General features: G+C 43.3%; 1 protein-coding gene across 1 annotated transcript in view; it reads left to right on the top strand.

Moving 5' to 3' along the window:
- The first annotated feature begins 1,211 nt into the window (after positions 1–1,211).
- Positions 1,212–12,778, top strand: part of Slc30a5 (solute carrier family 30 member 5) — a 32,527-nt gene continuing 20,960 nt past the window's right edge. The window contains exons 1-4 of the mRNA XM_051172470.1: positions 1,212–1,349; positions 5,807–5,929; positions 8,278–8,344; positions 10,549–10,634. Of these exons, the coding sequence (XP_051028427.1) occupies positions 1,273–1,349; positions 5,807–5,929; positions 8,278–8,344; positions 10,549–10,634 (353 nt within the window). The 5' untranslated portion in view covers positions 1,212–1,272. The remainder of the gene's footprint in view (positions 1,350–5,806; positions 5,930–8,277; positions 8,345–10,548; positions 10,635–12,778) is intronic.

Genomic DNA, 12,778 nt, shown 5'->3' with positions numbered 1-12,778 from the left:
TGCCGTGAAAATTTGTGGTAATCCTCTTGCCTCTGGCTATAACTGGGATTACAGGCATGCATCACTATGTAGACTAAGGGGACCACAATTATTAAGTATTGAGATTCAGTCCAATAGAGACACAGTTGCCTGTATTCCTAACTCTCTGGCAACAGGAAAAGAGCTTTTATATAAACGTGTCTCCATTAAGTAGTATACTTTCAAAAGCAGATTTAAAGAAAAAAAATCTGTATTTTCAAAAAGGGGATAAAATTGTTTATAAAACTGCTTAGCAACGCCCAAAGTCCCTTCCTTCTGTGTTGGGCCCTCACACACTTGAGCAGTCTAGCCATATCGCCAGTACTCCCGCCCAACAATTAAATAAAACCCACCAAAACAGTTGCCTTTCTCTTTTTTTAATAGACATGTCCTCCCAGCCTCCCTCTCTGTGTCATCGTATCATCAGAGATCCAAAAATAATTCTCTCTTTGTGGGAGACACAGACACTTAAAAAAAAAAAAAAAAAAAAAAAAAAAACTTTTAGCCTTCTCATCAGAAAAAAAAAGTTGATTCACTTCCCATATATTTTGAATTAGCAGTGCCAGGATGTGGCTCACGCCCGTAAATTCAATACTCAGATTTATGAGGCCGGCAAGAGTACAGCAGCATGTTGGTGGCTAGCCTGAGCTACATGCTGAGTTTTAGGCCACCTGGGTTACAGAGAAGAAAGAAGACCCCCTAACGCAAAGGGCTAAAACTAGCAAGTTCAGTTTGAAATTACAATGCATTTTCTACGGGACCGCCCATTCACGCAAACACGCTATCCCCGAGATGGACCTTAGGTGGCGCTGCAGGGACGGGTAAGTGCGCCCAGGGCTTCTCTAGGAAACACTAGTAGAGGGCGGGGCGACTCGAGACTTTCCCGCGGTGGGAGGAGCCTGCGGCCCGAGAGAAGCCACGTGTTCACCTGCGCGCAGCCGCAGGATTGGTCACTTCCCTTCCCCGGCGAGTGAGGGCTGCTGGGCCGGATGACGTGGCCTGGTAGCGTCCCTGCCCGTACGGAGTCCGGGGAACGGCGCTGCCGGAACCGCCCGCGGCCTAGTCCCGCCCAGCGCGCGTGTGCTTGCCGGCCGAGCCCGGGCTAGCGGCGGGGACAGCTGGGCCTGCGGGGACGCGGTGCGCCGCTGGCATGGGGGAGTGACGCGCCCGCCTGCGCCTGCGCCTGCGCTTCCGCAGCGGCGGCGAGACATGAGGAGGGCCCGCGACGCGGGCAGCGACGGCTCCTGAGCCGGCATGGAGGAGAAGTACGGCGGGGACGCGCGAGCCGGGCCGGGCGGCGGCCTCGGACCGGTGGACGTGCCCAGCGCCCGGTAAGAAGCGACCCCCCACGACCCTTGCTCGGGGCCCCCGCGGGCTGCCGCCGCGATCCGTGGTGGAGATCAGCGAGCGGGCGGGAGGAGTCTGGGCTCCGGGCGCACCGCCTGCCAGTTTCCAGTCCCTAGAGAGACGAGCTGGATGCCCCCCCAACCCCCCGCCCCGCCACGGGAACACGGGACGCCTTAGCCTCTCCCGCGCCTCCCCGAGTGGATGTGCGGAAGGTGTCACCCGTCTCTCACGCGAAGAAACCAAAGTACAACCCGATGGACTCGGGTGTACGTACAAGCACAGCAAAAATCCAGCCCTGTCATCGAGCTTTCGTTGCCGTACTTTTGTGGGGAGGAGTGGTGGGCTTATCTTAATAATAAGAAATGTGTGTTTCCCCCTCCCTCAAAGTTCATGCTGTACAAGAATTCGTAAAGTGGAAATTCTTTCCCTTCACTCCAACCTAAAAGCAAGGACATACAGTGGCACTAGCCAGAGTCCTTCCTGGCCTGTCCCAAGTCCTGAGGGAGTGTTAAAGATACGTACAAACTGGTATTTATTCCCTTCATTTTTAACGAGAGTCCGTTTTCCCGATTATCAGTATGTACTCAGAGATTCCGTGATTGTTTTGATAATGTCGCAGATTATAGTTCAGCGCTACCAGCTCTAACTTTGATTTGCGAAAAGAACACATATGCTGACTAGGATTTAAACCAACTGCAGGGTTTGTAGTGCGCATTTGGTTTTCTGTCTGTTTTGACCAATTCGTTTATATACCACGACTTAGTAACCCATTACAGCTAAATGCAAAAGGGGCCACTGGTGTGGAGGGAGAAATACGAGAAGGGACAAGACTAGGTTGGTTTACAAAATTGGACTGTGGAGACTGATTAACGTATCAGATCATTGTTAAATTTCCTGTTCATAACTGTTGGTCTCAAAGCAGAGTTGCCATATTCTTTTTGTTTTGCTTTTCGAGACAGGGTTTCTCTGTGTAATAGCCCTGGCTGACCCTGTCCTGGACGTGCTTTGTAGACCAGGCTGGCCTCGAACTCACAGAGATCCGCCTACCTCTGCCTCCCCGAGTGATGGGATTAAAGGCCTGCGCCACCGTGTGTGGCCAACCGCAGCAATTCTTATAAAAGAAAACATTTAATTGGGGCTGGCTTACAGTTGAGAGGTTTAGTCCATTTTTATCATGACCGGAAGCATGGCACCGTCGGGGCAGACATGGTGCTGAGAAGGAGCTGAGAGTTCTACACACACTGATCCACAAGCAGCAGACGGAGCCTGGGTACCACACTGGGTGTGCCGTGAGCATAGGAGACCTGACAGGTGACGTCACTTTGGCACCACTGTCTGCCATGCTTCTGCTAGGCTGGCTTATCACGCAGTACTGAAAGCATAGTCAGGCCTATCACGGCATAGCCCAGTCCCTGGCACCAACCTCAGTCTTGGTTAGCGTTTCACTGCTGAACCTGGAGCTAGCCTAGCAGCCAGCAAGCCACATCCATCCCCCTGTCTCTGCAGTGCAGTGATTACCACTCGGCTTTTTTGTGAATGCCATGGGGTTCAAACTTATGCTTCCACAAGTATTCTTACCCACTGAACTGTCTTCCCACTCGTCTACTTAGTTTTTAAGTTTTTATATAAGTAAATTGTTTGCTGAGCATATTCCCCCTGGTACCGCTTCATGCCCTCCTCCCCTTTTAAATATCTAGGGAACTGTGAGTAGAAGCAATGGGCAAAGTTCAAAAACCAGCTATATACCCAGATCCAAATTTTAATAATTGCCAGCTCAGAGAGCCGAATAAATGTCTAACTGCATTTATTCAGAGACACTTTTTTATGAGATCCCTTAATAGCTAATAATGGTTTCTAAGTTGGGGAGCTAGATTAAATGCCCCTGCATTGCCCTGAGGCTCAATGGCCTTTATAAGAGCCTGTCTCTTCTCCCATACCTGCCTCCTTATCATTTCCCTCCTTAACCTGAACTGCTTTTGTATATGGTTACTTAACCTTAACTAGTGTTTCAGAGATGACACACATAGGAAAAGTGTCAACATAGGTGTGCCTAAATTGTTTACCTGCGAGGAAAAAGCTAGAAATGATTTTATTTAAAACCTTTCCAATACTCAGCTATTCAGGAATTAACCTTGTAACCTCTGGAGTGCTATACATGCATTTGTGTATGAAAATAAAGTTTGTTTCCTTTTAAAAAAAAATATTTATGTATTATGTATACAGTATTCTGCCTGCACGCCAAAAGAGGGCACCAGATCTCATTATAAATGGCTGTGAACCAACATGTGGTTGCTGGGAATTGAACTCAGGTGGAAGAGAAGACAGTGCTCTTAACCTCTGAGTCATCTCTCCAGCTCCCTAAAGTTTGTTTTCTAAAACTAATAAATTATCAATGAGTATTTTACATGAATTGCTTTGTATCTTTCATTCAAGTACCAGTTTTTTAATTTTTAGCACTTTATATAGAAATGTATCTGTAAAGCATGTTAAGTATAATTTGCCTTTTCCTCAATTTCAGTCATAAGCAATGTGTTGCTAGACTAGATTAAATGAGATCCCTAGGTGGACGTGCAGTAGGATCGTCAAGGTCCCTGCCCAGTGCTCACATTCTGCACATCCACTCTGTGCTCGGCACAGCTTCCTCCCTTTGCTTGTTTAGTTCCTGTATTACCTTCAGGATCTCAAACTCTGTGGAGATGCCCTTTAACTTCTCTAGACTTAGTGGCAACCACATCTTTTAGAACCTTCAGGATACTTCTTTGGGTCACATGGGTTTGTCTATTTGCCTATTTTTTCTGACCTGGAGCTCCTTGAAAGCAGCGTCCTCACATGTGTTTAGTGTCTGGTTTATTACATAGAATCATGAAACTGGAAAGACTTAAATAAATAGAGATTCTCTCACATAAAAGAAACCAGATTGGAGCACGCCTTTAATCCCAGCACTCGAGAGACAGAGGCAGGTGGTTCGAGGCCAACCTGGTCTACAAAGTGAGTCCAGGACAGCCAGGGCTGCACAGAGAAACCCTGTCTCAAAAAAAAAAAAAAAAACTAAACAACAAAAAAAAAAGAACCCAGATTGCCCACAGTGATGCCCCTGGGCCCAGTTCCTCATGCCTCTTCCCTGCTGTTGTTTCTTTTATATTAATTTTCATATTCTGACTTTAAAAATTAATACAGCATTCCTGCTAGACTTCCTTTGGCTCCATTGGCCATACATAGCATCCATCACATCCTAAGTGAGCATGGAATATTCATCCAGAATGGGAATGAGCAGTTGCCTGGATGTGGAGGAGCAGGACTCTGGGAGCCTGATTCCCTGGGAGAGTTTCCAACACACACACCCCCTTTGCAGCTTCCTGCTGCCTTTATGAAGTATGCTCAGTTCTCCTGTTCAGACTCTGGGTCTGGTCACTTGACTTGTGACTGTAACCCTCAGTGCAATCATTTAGTGGGACGGAGGAGGGACAGATGCCTCTGTGTTGTAATCTTCCAGTCTCTCTGCACATAGAATGTGGTTTCTGTTTTGTTTTCTTAATTCTCTTTGTTTTCAAATAACAAGTTAGTAAAGCAGATTTCAAATTACTCCATTAGTTTTGCTAGACTATACACATTATTTGTGGGTGGTTAGGGAGCACTGGGAATTGAACGTAGGACTTCCCACAGTTTTAACAATCACTCTGGGGCTGGAGAGATGGCTCAGAGGTTAAGAGCGCCGCCTGCTCTTCCAGAGGTCCTGAGTTCAATTCCCAGCAACCACATGGTGGCTCACAACCATCTATAATGTAATCTGATACCCTCTTCTGCAGATAAAGCACTCATATGCAATAAATAAAATAAATAAATCTTTTGAAGTCCCAGAAGCCTTCCTGAAGGTGGAAAGAGGCCATGCCCGAGGGAAGACTGTGGTTAACGTCATTTAAATAAACATGTGCACCAGCAAAAAAAATTTAAAATTAAAAAATTTTAAAAATCTTTAAAAAAAAAAAAAAAACAATCACTCTGCCACTGAGCTACATCCTTAGCCTATTGTTTGTTTATTTATTTAAAGATGGGAACTCACTAAGTTGCCTGTACTGGTCTTAAACACATTCTGCTCCTAGGCATATCTCTGTGAGCTCAGGACTAACTTGGTCCATGTAGTGAAAAAAGGAAGAAAGAAAATCCTTCTGCACAGCCTCCCAAGTAGCTGGGGTTGTAGGCATATACTGCCCGGTCTGCCTTAGACTTGAGTGCGCATTAAAAGTAAACCAGCAGTGTATTACCAAAATGTTACCAGCAGTTGTCATGTAGATGGTGGGTTGTTTGGGGAGGCTTTTTGTTACTGTTTTATATGTGTTCCTGTGTACGTCTATAGTTTCTATTATCCCCTCCTGTATTTATGATTATAGTGATCCTAGTGATTTCAATTATATTAACAATTGTTTCTGTTTTTATTTTTCAGATTAACAAAATATATTGTGTTGCTATGTTTAACCAAATGTTTGAAGGCTGTGGGACTTTTTGAATCATATGATCTCCTAAAAGCTGTTCACATTGTTCAATTTATTTTTATATTAAAACTTGGGTGAGTATCAAGAGGGCCTTAATGTTTATTTCTCTTAAGATCCTGTTTTGACTGAGTATCTTTAAGAAATCTTATCTATGTGTTCTATGAAGTTTGTTTCTTCTGACAACTATTTGATAATTTTTTTCCTTAAATAGAAACTTACATAAGGGTAGATGTGCAAAGACCCATCAGAAAAGGGTTCTCTTAGCTGAGTGTAGCCTTCTATAATCTCAGCACTTGGGAAACTGAGTCAAAAGGATTATGAATTGGAGACCAGCCCTAGTTAAAAAGAGGTGGTTGAATTCTAATGACTTGGCAAACATAGGCTTTAGTTTAGTTTGTATTGCTAAGGTTTTTGCAAAGCTTTTTTAGTACCTAGCTTAATAGTTTGGTTCCTATCTATTAGCAGTCAGTCTTTTGTGATGTCTTATATCATTTACTCTCACATGGGGGGGGGCTCTTTACACACCTGACAACAAGTGTAACTCACGCCTGCCTATAAAACCAGCTCCAGATTTGACACTCTTGGCTTCAGTAGGTGTTGGTACACACATACACAACTGAAAATAGTCTTTAAAAAACTAGTTTTGCCTTTGTACTCACTGGGCTCAGTCTTGAGTCAGTCATAAAAATGTCACATAAGGCTGTCTTAGCACAGACATTCCCAATGAAATCATGCTATGTTGTGCCCTCTGCATAATACCATCAGAGTACAGGGTTCTGATGTTCTGTAACTACAGTTTGTGTAGTTCTCTTCCTAAGTAGAGATTTTTGGGCCTTGAGATTGATAGTAAACACCCAGCTCCGCCCCCCGTGTATTAATAAAATTTTATCAAATACTCTTGAGGGTATAGTTAGCCAATTTAAGGTAGAGATTCTTGATTAGAAGAATTAAGTTTTTTTGGGGGGGTTGTTTTTTTGTTTTTTTGAGACAGTTTCTCTGTGTTGCTTTGACTATCCTGGACTTGCTTTGTAGACCAGGCTGGCCTCAAAGTCACAGTGATCCACCTGCCTCTGCCTCCCAAGTGCTAGGATTAAAGGCGTGTGCCACCACACCCGGCAAGCATTTTTATATAGTGATAATAAAAAGATGGTGGCATGGTTCAAGATTTATTACTACTGATTTTAAGAGAAGATGAATGGTTTTCTTCGCTGTTTTAAGGCATTGAAAGCTAAGCATAGAGGCCCGTGCTGGTAATTGCACTCAGGAGGCCTAGGCTAGAGAATGTCAAGTTGAAGATCAGCCTGGACTACATCCTGAGGTAGATCCTGCTCCTAGAGTTCAGTCTCGACACTCAGTATTACTTTTGTGGCTTGTGAACTAGTTCTGACTTTTGCCATGAAAGCCTCATCTAGTACACTTGTTGTTGTTGTTGTTGTTGTATTTCTTGAGGCAGGGTCTCTGTATCATTGGCTGACCTGGAACTTACTCTGTAAACCAGGCTGGCCTCAAACTCACAGAGATCTACTTACCTCTGACTTCCAAGCACTGGGATTACAAGTGTGCACCACTATTCCCAGCCTAGAGCAAAGTTTCTCAAGTTAAATGTGATGGTCATGAAAATTTTGGCAACCAAAAATTAATTCAGAATCCAATGCATGATGAATCTGAGGTGTTTCTGCAGTAGGACATGGCTGCCGTCTGGCTTCTGCACACAGCATGAACACTGAATGTGCTGTGCGTACTTTCATGCCACACAGTGCCAAAGAATATTTCTGCATCACCTTAATTTGCTCTCAAGACTCTTGTGATTTGAATTAGTGGTTTTATGTTATATACAAAATTTTCTGCTCTTAAAGAAGCATAATGGTTTAATTACAGAAAGCAAAGATGTAACATTTCCCTAGAGCCATTCTTCAGCATCTTTGTATTAAATCAGGGTATCTAAGGATTGTATAACGTATCCATCTCAGGAGTACGCAAGGTTGCTTTCATCTCTAATAAATAGTAAAATCATAAGGTACATATTTTTGTTGTTATTTTGTTTTGTTTTTCAAGACAAGGTTTCTCTGTGTAGCCTTGGCTGTCCTGAACTCACTTTGTAGATCTGGCTGGCCTCAAACTCACAGCGATCCACCTGCCTCTGCCTCCTGAGTGCTGGGATTAAAGGTGTGCGCCACCATGCCTGGCTAAGATATATTTTTAAAGATAAATTTCTTTATGATTTGTTAGCAGTAAATGTTTGATTTGTGCATGAATTTTACATACTTATATACAACAATAGCACAAAAATATGTCAGGGTGGAAGGGGCCACAGTGCAAAGAGTTTAAGTCCTGCTCTAGACGAAAACATGTCTAGTTCTGGAGTATTTGTTAAAGCTACACCTTGTACTTAATGTTACTGTTTCTCTTTCAATGTTTACAGGACTGCGTTTTTTCTGGTTTTGTTTCAAAAACCTTTTTCTTCTGGGAAAACTATCACAAAACATCAGGTGAGATGTTGACAGAATCATTTATTCCTAACAGCTTCCCCTTCGGTAGGCCAGAATAAAGTGACATTTTACATTTTTCTGGGCTTAACTTCGTGGTTGGGTGGGTGGTGGTTGATTGGTTTGTTTGTTGGTTTGTTCGTTGAGTTTTGGTTTCGGCTTGGTTTGAGGTAGCGTCTCCTGTCGCCCATTCCGGCTTCAAGCCTGTGCAGCCAAGGTTGGCCGTGCGCTCCTGGTCAGCTTGCCTCTGCTTCCCCGGCTGCTGCTGTCGCAGCTCACACTGCCATTCCCCGTACACGGTGCTGACGCTGGGCAAGCACAGCAGCCTAGCTACATGCTCAGCGAGGGTTAACTCACTCTTGACTTTTCAGAATTGATGCCCTAAAAGTAAACTAAAATCTCAATGTAAGGCTGGGCGTGGTGGCGCACGCCTTTAATCCCAGCACTCGGGAGGCAGAGGCAGGCAGATCACTGTGAGTTTGAGGCCAGCCTGGTCTACCAAGTGAGTCCAGGACAGCTAAGTCTATACAGAGAAACCCTGTCTCAAAAAAACAAAAACAAACAAACAAAATCTCAATGTAATGGAATATTTTCAAATGTAGAAAGGAGTAGCAGACTTTAAAGGGATGTCCTTATTCAGAAAGATCCACAGATGAGGTGTAAAGCCATGCCCAAGAGCCTAGAGTCACTGGGGATAGATTGTGTGCAGGAGTTGGAAGGGAGGCCCCTAAAATCAGTCCTGTTCACACCCTGTACTACTTACATGATTTCTCTTGTCTTAATTTTGCTCACGTATACAGTGAAGATAATAGTATTGGCCTAGGATTGTCCGTGAGGAATAAATTAATTTATACCTGTAAGGTTTTTAGTTACAGCTCACATGTGAGTATCTAGTACATGTGCAGTGTATCACATGGGCCATCTTGATGCCCTTCAACTGCTTCATGCCAGAAAATTGCTCATTCTGCTTAGTCTCTCACAAAGCACCTCACTGGGAGCAGTTATACTCCACTGCATGTCTGCTTCGTGTCACAATTGGGGTCCGCTACCATATTGTCAGCATGGCAATTTAAGCACTTCTATTTTAGAAACCAAGAACGTCTTTAAAATACAATTAATCTCTATTTTCAAATGACTATAGCATAAAAATTGCTCATGGAAAGCCACAACACTCAAAGAAATAGGAAGATCAATATGAGTTCAAGGCCAGCCTAAGCTACATAATGAGACTGATCCAAAAAAAAAAAAAAAAAAGTCTCATGGAAAAGGTTTTTTTTTAAAAAACTAAATCATATATTTTTGTTAAAAAACTAGTGGAAACTGGAAAATTGGGCTGTGTCGGGAAAAAGACTTAAGAGCTAAAGCTGGGTTTGGTTGTGCATGTCTTTAATTCCAGCATTCAGAAAGCAGAGACTGATGGGCTGGCTCCGTGAGTTTGAGGCCAGCCAAAGCTACATAGTAAGACTGTCTCAAAAAAAAACAAAAACAAAAACAGCAGCAGCCAGGAGTGGTGGCACACACCTTTAATCCCAGCACTTGGGACGCAGAGGCAGCTGGATCCATGTGAATCCAAAGCCAGCCTGGTCTACAACGTGAATCCAGTACAGCCAAGGCTACATAGAGAGACCCTGTCGTGGGGTAGAGGGCAGGAGGACCAACAGCACTTGAGAATACAGATAATAGAGATGAAGATAGGGGATCTTGGTAACTTTTTTTTAAGATTTATGTATTTATCATGTATACAGTGCTCTGTCTACCTGTACACTTGCATGACAGAAGAGAGCACTAGATTTCATCATAGATGGTTGTGAGCCACCGTGTGGTTGCTGGGAGTTGAACTCATGACCTTTAGAAAAGCAGCTACTGCTCTTAACCTCTGAGCCATCTCTCCAGCCCCAGCATTTTCTATTTAATGTTTAAATATGTGATTATTTAACCTTTAAAATAGTTGGGTTGTTATCCTCTTCCCTCTGGGTTTTGCTTTGTTCCTTTTTAAGACAGGGTCAGTGTTAGGCCTGAGCACCTTGGAACTCACTGTGTAGACCAGGTTGGCCTGAAATCAGAGAGCTCCGCCTGCCTTCTCTGCTTGCAGGAATCAAAGGAGTGCTTACCATACACTGCCTCCTTGTAGGTTTTATTTAAGCATGAAATACTTATTAGCAAATGGATATGACTAAAGTTGTTTTTGCTGTTGTTTCTATTTATAGTGGATCAAAATATTTAAACATGCAGTTGCTGGATGTATCATATCACTTTTATGGTTTTTTGGCCTTACTCTTTGTGGACCACTAAGGTAAATTAAAATGTATTTTCACTATTTGTTTACATTTCATTTGAGTTAATTTTGTTGTGTATTTATATTTCAGCATTTGTAGTGCACACGTGGGACCAGAGGGCTTTGGGAGTCAGGTCACTCCTTCCGTCGTGTGGGTCTTGGGGACCAGGCTTGGCAGCAAAAGCCTTTTACTCACAGTGCCATCTCACGGCCCTTGTTCCTTATTTTATATCAAAGATTTATTTGTGCAACCGTTTCTGTCACTTCTGTAGCACTGAATACACTTCAACATAGAAGAACCAGTTTAGTCTGTGTTAATGATCTATCACAGATACTTTATTCAACATAGAAGAACCAGTTTAGTCTGAGTTAATGACCTATCACAGATACTTTATTGGCTAGAACCCAAAAAGTTTCAGATGGAGAAGCTAACACATCTGAATGGAAAATGAAATAAACCAATAAAGATGAGACATCTTGAAAGGTGCTCTTTTCTCTTACCCTGCAAGTACCCTATAAACACACTTCAGAGGAGCGTGCAGCCGTCAGGAAAAGGTACTGAATGAAGGAGCTGCTCGCCTTGGCTTCCCTTAGAGCTGTGTAGAGGGTCCCTGTGCGAATGGCCAGTGTAGAGAAGAAATGCTTAAAATGACTTAATAGACACTGAAATGTGCAATCAGCATCAGATTTTTTTCTTTTGTTCTGCTCTTTTTTGTTTTTTGAGACAGGGTTCTCTGTGTAGCAGACCTAGCTGTCGTGGAACTCACTTTGTAGAACAGGCAGACCCTCTATCTCCCAAGTCCTAGAATTACAGGCGTGCACCAACACACCCAGCCTTTTTGCTTTTTTTTTTTTAATGTGTTTTGATTGATTGGTCAGTCTCTAAAAGGGACTAGCAAGAAAGTATAAGAAGCCCAGCATGAGGCAGAGAACTCGGTGAGTTCAAGGCCAGCCTGGTCTACAAAGAGAGTCCAGGACAGCCAGGGCTCTGTTACACACAAAAACCCTGGCTCAAAAAACCAAAAGAGAGAAAAGAAGGAAGTACAAGGAAAGGCACCTTGCTCCTCCTTGCCTTTGCCTAGGGAGGGGTGTGAAGACCAAGCCTGAGGGCAGTCTCCATCAGAAGCCCGATCGATTGGCACGTCTGTAACCCCAGCCCTCAGGGAGGCAGAGGCAGGCTGATCTCTGAGTTCAAGGCCAGCCTAGTCTACAAAGCAAGTTTAGGAAGCCAGGGCTACACAGAGAAACCCTGTCTTGAAAAACCAAAGATATCTCCATCAGAATAGTGAAGGGAGACAGTGCTGAGGAGAGGAGAAGGACTTGTGGTGGCCAACCGAGTACCTTCTGGGCTGCCATTTCTTTGTTATGCATACCCTGTGCTTTCCACATGCAGCGTGTAGCAGCCACACCCTAGAGGAATGGGAAGTTTGCCTGAATTTCCCAATTGAGTAGAACCTTTTCGGTTTATGGTTGATCATAATTGAGTGCTATTATTAGAGCCACCACTTTTTAACTTGCTTACTCATGAAATGATGCTTTAGTTCATACTACTAAAACCCTTCCCTGTGTCTTACGATACAGATAGAAAGGGGAAAGTTATTTAGTCATCTGCTTCCTCCCTTGGACCCCGTACCACCACCCACATTGCCTTTCTCCACCTTTTACTAAACCCATGATGCACTTTTAAAGTGTTTACTCAAGGGTCTGGAGAGAAGGTTCAGAGGATAAGAGCACTGTCTGCCCTTCCAGAGGTTCTAAGTTCAATTCCCAGCAACCACATGGTGGCTCACAACCGTCTATACTGGGATATGATGCCCTCTTCTGGCCTGCAGGTATATGTGCAGACAGAGCACTCATCTACATAAAATAAATAAATCTTAAAATAAAAAGATCTATTTTAAAAAATAAGTAAAGTGTCTACTCCAAAGTTGGCACAATGATATTTTCTAGTCTGTCTTATTTTAAGTTAGTATTGCCATGTTGATATATTTATTTCTTAAATTAGAACCTCCCAAATATGATAAAAATTAAAGTTATAATCAGTGAATTTTCATTACAGACTTAGGTGAAGAAGAAAAATGACACATTTAACTAACAGATAGCTGGAAATGGGTTAATGTTTCCGTCTGTAATACTCCTTTTCTTTCTTTCTTTTCTTTTCT

Source organism: Acomys russatus, chromosome 30 (genome assembly GCF_903995435.1).
Source record: "Acomys russatus chromosome 30, mAcoRus1.1, whole genome shotgun sequence".
Lineage (NCBI taxonomy): Eukaryota > Metazoa > Chordata > Mammalia > Rodentia > Muridae > Acomys > Acomys russatus.
Note: the sequence above shows the minus strand (reverse complement) of the source record. Positions and strands in the feature narration are given on the sequence as shown.